Raw genomic sequence first — 8238 nt, 5'->3', positions numbered from 1 at the left:
GGTTTAGGTTAGTTTTCATTTCTCTGGTGAATAAGAATATCAGTATCTTTTTATGTTCTTGTTAATTATTATTTTATCTTCATCTATGATATATTTGTTCACATAGTTTTTTTATTTTTAACTTGTTTGACTGTCATCATGTTATTGTCTTTTCAATATTATTTTTCATACTCAATAACAGTTCATAGTGCTTTTAATATTCTAATAATGTATTTTGAGGAATAGTTTTTAATTTTAATAAAAAGAATTTATCAATATTATTTGGTTAGTATGTGTGTGTGTTCTTTCTAACAAATTCTTAGACTAGTCCAATATGTTATATATTCTTTAGTGTTTCCTCACAAAGTTTAACAGTTTAGTCTTTATGCCTAGATTTAAGATTCACTTCAATTTTTTTATTTAGCTGTGAGGTAGAACAATTTAGATTTTTTCTTTTCAATTTGTATTCAAGTAGAAATTTTGCAATTTTATTTTGACCCATATGTAATTATAATCTGCTTACTGCTTAACAGAATAGGAGACTGCATTTCTGATTCTATATCCCCTAATTTTATGACAGTTTTAATACCCTTTTAGTTAATGAAAGATGAAAAAGAAAAAGTTTAACCATTATAATTGCTCTTTCTGTATTTTGAAGTGTGTAATTATCTTCTATTTTCCAAATAATAGCATAGCATAACAACAATAAAAACAGCTATTGTTATTATTACCATTTTCAGATTGCTAATCTTTTCTAATTAGACAATGAGATTATTTTACTATTCAAAGATTATCAAGTAGTAATTGATGAGTCAGTAGATGAATGCAGACACTTGCACTTTAACTCACAAGCACAATTCATATATTTTTTCTTCACAAACATGCCATAGTTCACAGTGAATGCTGTTTGTGCTGTTTTATTTTAAAAATAACATTAAAAATTGAAGATTTTTACATAGAAACCCTGTTTTATAATTATCAGAAAAAATAATTACAAAATCTGTTTTGATGTGTCTCTTTTCTCCTCTGACAGAAATTAAATTCTAGTTAATAAAAGGTTCTGCACTTACATGAGATTTTCTCACTCCAGGTTGATGCTTAACCAGCTTCTGTCATTTTTAATAGGTCCTGTAAGATTTCAAATTTGCAAACCTGAATTGGAAAAAAAGTACTTAAAACAGATGAATGTTTGAATTAAGGAATAGCCATTCAAATAGGTAAAATAATCACTATTATGGCTGAAAAATGTGTAAGTGAAATAGCTTAATATATTTTCTGTCAAACTGTAAAAACATTTTATTAAGAAAATGTTATTTAGAAAATTTATCCAGAATTTAAACTTTCCATAGAAACCAAGGAAATATTCAAACAGTTAACCTTCTGTGTAAGGTAACTTTAATAAACAAGGCATAAAAAAGACACATCTTCAAAACTGTCCCTTTCTCTCTCCTTCAGAAACTTCCTAGATAAAATGGCAAAAGGAAATCACTCCTCAGTGACTGAGTTTATCCTTGGTGGACTAACAGAACAGGCACAGCTCCAGCTGCCCCTTTTCCTCCTCTTCCTAGGAATCTATGTGGTCACGGTGGTGGGGAACCTGGGCATGATCACACTAATTGGGCTCAGTTCTCACCTGCACACCCCCATGTACCATTTCCTCAGTAGCTTGTCCTTCATTGACCTCTGTCACTCCACTGTCATTACCCCAAAAATGCTGGTGAACTTTGTGACAGAGAAGAACATCATCTCCTACTCTGAATGCATAACTCAGCTTTACTTCTTCCTCCTTTTTGCTGTCTCTGAGTGTTACATGTTGGCTGCAATGGCATATGACCGCTATGTTGCCATCTGTAGCCCCTTGCTCTATAATTCCATCATGTCACATCAGGCCTGTTCCTCCCTCATTTTGGGGGTGTATATGATGGGACTGGTATGTGCATTCTCTCACACAGGCTGCATGCTTAGGGTTCATTTCTGCAAATTAGATGTGATCAACCATTATTTCTGTGATCTTCTGCCCCTCCTAAAGCTCTCCTGCTCTAGCACCTATGTCAACGAATTACTGGTTCTATGCTTTGGTGCACTTAACATCTTTGCCCCCATCCTCACCATCCTCAGCTCCTACATCTTCATCATCTCCAGCATCCTCCACATTCGTTCCACGGAGGGCAGGTCCAAAGCCTTCAGCACATGCAGCTCCCACATCTCAGCTGTTGCTATTTTCTATGGATCTTCAGCATTCATGTACCTGCAGCCATCATCTGTGAGCTCCATGGACCAAGGGAAAGTGTCCTCTGTGTTTTATACTATTATTGTGCCCATGCTGAATCCCCTGATCTACAGCCTCAGGAATAAAGATGTCAATGTTGCCCTGAAGAAAATGCTTAAGAGAAGAATATTCTTGTGACCAGACATAACATGAGCATGATATTTTAGATCACTCATTGCTCATTACATTGTATGAATGTATGGTTCTCTTACATCGAAATCCCTACCAAAGATTAATATCTGAGCTAAGAACCCCTTCATGCTTTGTAACATTGATAAAACCTGTATGCCTCCTACAATGCCATTTATTGTTTTAGGTGTGTACTTGCTTGCTTATTGTCTAAAATGTACTATCTACTGTAATGTTCATGAAGGTTATCCCCATGCATGTATTTCACTGCAGTATATGCAGGACCTAAGATAGTTCCAAGCATTAGAAAGACATTGATAATTTTTTATTTACTTTTTAAAAATATTTATGGGAAGCCATATATATATTATAATACCAATATCCATTACTTTCTTTAATAGCTATATATGACTTTCAAAAGTTAGAATTAGTTAAATTTATGTTTTAAGAGTCCTTCAAAGATCTGTAATAAAAGTGATGATATCCTAAATTACTTCTATACAAAAATTTGAAGCATGAACTTGAGTAACTTCAGTATCAAACCCCAATACAGGTATGATAACTTGTGAACACCTGATTTTTTAAGTCATTAAATAAAGTCAACAACTCAAAATCCTTGAACCAAAACTCTTGGTTTTCAAGCATGCAACATATACATGTTAAAAAATAATATGTATATTTCTTATCTGATGGGTCAACATAGCAAATCTGGAGATACAGTGGTATCTGGAACTCAATTACTTCAGCCTAGATTAACAGGATTTCCCACACCCAAACTAAAATAGAACTTGATCTATATTGACACTGAGAAAATTCTCAGTATGTAGGATTTTACCACATGCAAATTATAATTCAAAAAATTTAGTTTCAAGATAAAGATAAAATATGATAACCTATATTGTTTCAGTCAGAGTTGTGGATCTTCCTCAATTGCCACCTTGAACCAGAACATGATTTCTTTATTACTCTATACATTAAGCAAAAAACATCTAGTGAATTTTTTCACATTAAGTGACAGGTATCCATATTATTCCTCAATATATTTTATTTATAGGGTCAGATAAAGTCATTAACTTATTGTACCTAGAAGGAACTTTTCATGGGGTTATGACAATAACCAGTTGAAACCTTCCTGCAGCCTATATGTTAAAATATTTTAAGTACTGCTGTTTTATAAATACATCATGGCCTCTAAATACAGTTAATATAGGTCATGAGAAAAAAATCGATCAAATATTGCACACAAAGATTGTTTTTCTGATTTTTTATTTATCTCTTGTGTGAAATCACTTTAGAGTGTTCCTTTAGTGCAGGTCTTAAAAATTTCCTAAGATTTTGAATTCTTATATAGCTTGACATGAAATTCACCAGAGTTCTAATAATATCTATCCCAGCCTTGCTTCCAACCTATAATCTAACAAAAACAATAAATTACAATGAAATGACACTATTAAACATTTGAGAGTCAATGGGAGAAAAGGGAATTGCTAATTGTAACTTTTCCCAAGAGTTGATATTTGTGGGATATGATCCTAATGGGAGATCACTAACATTATCCGTTCCTCATCTGACTCTTAGCATCAATACTCAGATTATAAGTCACCATCCACATCAACCAACATTTGCAGGTGGCCATCAACTTCAACAGAAGTCAGGAACAGTGACTCGAAATCATTACAATAGTCTTCTAGATTATGACCCTACAACGACAAGAAGTCCTGCAAGGTTAGTACTCAGAACTATCTACCAGCATCACCAGACCATTTTTCCCTTCAGAGAAATAGAGGAGATTATACACAGCACTGGCGTTTTGGGGAGCAAGAGGGATGTATCTGAATCCCAGTCCTAGACTTTAACAAATTTATCTTCTGTTCTAGCTCCCTTCAGTTCAGTTCAGTTCAGTTCAGTCGTGTCCGAGTCTTTGCAACGCCAAGAACCGCAGCACGCCAGGCCTCCCTGTCCATCACCAACTCCCGGAGTTTACCCAAACTCATGTCCATTGAGTCGGTGATGCCATCCATCCATCTCCCGTACAGTGCACGAATAGATGTGAGTAGCTATTTTTCTGTCTCTATTTGTCCTCACTTTAATATTCATACTCTCTGAGGAACAAAGTTTCCCTTATCATTTCTCTGTCCCCGCTGGAGAAATTTATGGCCAGTATTTGTTTGTTTACTCACCTCCACTCAGGCAGTGTAAGAGCTTCACTCACTTGTGTTGGGGTCTATGTTAACTTATCACTACACTACTTCCAATAATTTTATTAAAAAATCTTATTTATTGATACTTGTATATAAGGCATTGTACCAAGCACTGTATTGAGTTTACAGTCTAGTACAGAAGAAAAGCCAATAAATAACTCATAATAATTGATACAGAATTAAGCATGTGCTAAATGTAAACATAAGAAGGGTATTCCTCAGCACATAAAAATGGTCTCATTAACTGGGGTTTTCATTATTAAAGTCCTTAACTTAAGGACCCTAACTGTTGAACAAATTTCATCAGATACACTGGGAATGTGTTAAGAGAAGATAAAGAAATATAATGAGTCAAAAAAAGAGATTCTACCAAATGCTGTTTGTATAATTGTTAAATCATGTGATACCTAGTGGGACATAAAAATAAAAGATTTTGTTGTTGGGTGATATAAATTATTGAATGACAGAAATTTATTCAAATTTATTTGGAGACCTTGGAAAATATTGATATTTAGAAGTTAATATTTAGTAAAACATTCAAATTTCAGTATCTTTGTATGTATTTAGGTAGAAAGAAGGAATAAGAAAACGTCTTAAGGAAAAAAATAAAAAATCCCAGCCATCATAGCAGGAATGAAAATGCTGCTGAAACAAAAGATATAATGGAAAGAAATTCAATAGATTAAAAATAAATTAACAGTGACAAAAATTCTGTTCTTACCAAGGGTATGAGACTGTGCTAAGCATCTCATAGGAATCATTTATCTGAATATACACAGAAGGTAGATTTTAGTATTTCTGTTTTTCAGAGAGTTGGAAAGTAGACATATTGTCTCAAGACTGCACAGCAAGAATGGGGTTGAATTGAGGATTCAATCCTCTAACATCTACCATATTCATGATCAATTAGAAAGAAGATAATAGAAGTACATTTAACCCAACTACCCATTATGTGTGTCCTTAAAGAATATCTGCTATGTACGTGGTTTTTCAGTCTGTGCTCCAACTTTTATGACTGTCAGCTCAGGGTGTGTCTGATGATAGGGATGTTTGTCTTTGCTGTGAAACCAAATATTTCTTCCCATAGTTTGAGGCACTTAATTTTACACAGTCTTTTGAATGTATACAATAAGTTCAGTACCTCTCACTGCCATATGATGAACGTTGAAATAACAGTCCTGTGCCACATGAATTTTTGCTTTGCCAAAAAAAAATATTCTCAGTTGTTTTAGTCATCTTAAAATAACTGATTTCTAGATCATACTTAGGAAACTGTGTAGCTTTTCCTATATCACACACAGTATTTTACTTCAAACTGAACACAATAGCCAAATATCACTTGAGTGTTAAGAATATGAATTTCTATTTTCTAGAACCTACCCATTTCCTTTGCCAATATAAACTAAAGATACATTGGTATTTAAAAAATACATCACACTATTGACTAGTATTGAACTGACACTAAAATTATTTACTTTATTTTGCATGTACTTTACTCATCCACATCTCTACCATCTTTGAATTCTATTGAGAGCACATGCAAAATACATGATTATATTTTTAAAAGGTTGGCATACCAAACACTTAGTGTTTGTGTTCAAAAGAACTTTATGATTTGGAGAATAGAATCATTTTCTCACCTCCACCATTTAAATCATGAAGTCCAAATTGAATAGATCAATCTTGGTACACTGATGCCCCAGTCACAGTGTTGGAGTACATGACTTGTATTTAGGCTTTTATACTCTCACCCCTAAGATTATCCAAATTAGAATAAGAAGAATGATTCCTGGTGTGGAAAAACTTTTTAGGTATAAGCATGATGTCTACCAAGCAGTTGTATTTCTGCCCTTTGGAGTCAAAGTCCAGGGAGAAGCAAGCTGGGACATTAGAGCATCAGATCTCAGGTGAAGTGATATTGGTTGTCACATTTCAGGTATCTTCAGTTGAGATGTTACTAACGACAGCCCCAACTAATATAACTACTTTCCACTGAATTGTGAATCCTTCTGCGTTAATTATAGAAAGCATACACTACTATTACTTATTATAAATGGAAGGGAAATACTATGTTATTTGACATGCATAATATTAATATATCAACAGAGAAACTTGGTGGAAAGAAGAGTACTCAGAAATAATACTAGAAATGTTCATGTTGACTAACTTTAAAAATCCATAAATTGTTTTTTCTCTTAAACTTTATGAAATTTCTTAATTATAAAGTTCTTGATGTTTATAATTTCTATTCTAGTTCAACCAGAATGATTGTTTGTCCTTGAGTAGTAGGAGATACTGGAGAATTCCCTGCATTATGTATGTCCTCTGATGAAGGGTAAAGAATGATCTCCGCAGAATTACTCCCTGCCTCTCTCTCTCTCTCTCTCTCTCTCTCATGCGCATGCACACACACACACACACACACACACACACACAGAAATACATTCATTTTCTGTTTTTTTAATTAGAATCTGCTGAGAAGAAGATGGACCCTGGAAGTCACTCCTCAGTGAGTTCATCCTCGCTGCCTCACAGAACAGCCACAACTCCAGGTGCCCCTTTTCCTCCTCTTCCCAGGAACCTATGTGGTCACGGTGATGGGGAACCAGGGCATGATCACACTGATGGGGGTCAGTTCTCACCTGCACACCCCCATGTACTCTTTCCTCGGCAAGTTGTCCTTTACTGATCTCTGTCAGTCCACTGTCATTACCCCCAAAATGCTGGTGAACTCTGTTACAGAGAAAAATGTCGTCTCCTACCCTGAATGCTTGACTCAGCTCTATTTCTTTCTTCTTTTTATTATTGCAGAGAGTTATATGTCGGCTGAAATGGCATATGACTGCTATGTTGCCGTCTGTAACCCCTTACTTTATAATGCCATCATATCTTATTATAGGTGCTTCCAGCTCACAGCAGCAGTTTATGTCTTGTGAATCATTCAATCCATAATTGCCTTATCTTGAGACTCTATTTCTGCAAAGCCAATAATGGTTGGCCATTATTTCTGCGATGTTTTTCCACTCATAGAGCTATACTGTTCTAGCATCTATTTCAACAAATTTTTGGCTCTAGCCTACAGTTCTTTCAACGTCCTTCCTGCCTTAACTGTTCTCATCTCCTACATCTTCATTCTCTACAAAACAGTCCACATCCACTCCACGGAGGGCAGGTCCAAAGCCTTCAGCACCTGCAGTTCCCACATCTTGGCTGTTGCTGTTTACTATGGATCTGCAACATTCATGTACCTGCAGTCATCATCTGTGAGTCCCATGGACCAAGGGGCTCATATAAAGATAATGGTTTTATACTGGCACTGTGCCCATGCTGAACCCTCTGATCTATACTCTGCAGAATAAGGATGTCAAATTGACCCTAAATAAAATGCTGGACAGTGGAAAATGTAGATGAATAGACTCAGTGTTGGTGTCATATCAAAAATAAACCTTTGCATTGTTGAGATACGCAATGATTTAGTTTTATTCAAATTTTTGTAAATTCAGGATCATTTTCCCATACAATACATTTCCCAAATTCCCTTCAGGCTAATTCCTTTGAATTTGTGTTATATGACTATGTGTGGAGAAATATCAAGAATAAAGTCAGAGACTCTTGAGAATTAAAGTTTCAGTGTAATATTAAAAAATAAAAAGAATAACT

General features: G+C 34.8%; 1 protein-coding gene across 1 annotated transcript; it reads left to right on the top strand.

Moving 5' to 3' along the window:
- The first annotated feature begins 1424 nt into the window (after positions 1-1424).
- LOC133066707 (olfactory receptor 8G1-like) lies at positions 1425-2386 on the top strand. Its single transcript, XM_061158053.1, has one exon. It carries the CDS (start codon positions 1451-1453, stop codon positions 2384-2386), a length of 936 nt encoding a protein of 311 aa, XP_061014036.1. The 5' UTR covers positions 1425-1450.
- The last annotated feature ends 5852 nt before the right edge of the window (positions 2387-8238 follow it).

This window comes from Dama dama, chromosome 2 (genome assembly GCF_033118175.1).
Source record: "Dama dama isolate Ldn47 chromosome 2, ASM3311817v1, whole genome shotgun sequence".
Lineage (NCBI taxonomy): Eukaryota > Metazoa > Chordata > Mammalia > Artiodactyla > Cervidae > Dama > Dama dama.
The sequence above is the reverse complement of the archived record's forward strand: the minus strand, read 5'-3'. Positions and strand labels throughout refer to the sequence as shown.

Excerpts from the sequence above, each read along its gene's own strand:
- LOC133066707 (XM_061158053.1), top strand. The coding sequence starts at position 1,451 with ATGGCAAAAGGAAATCACTCCTCAGTGACTGAGTTTATCCTTGGTGGA.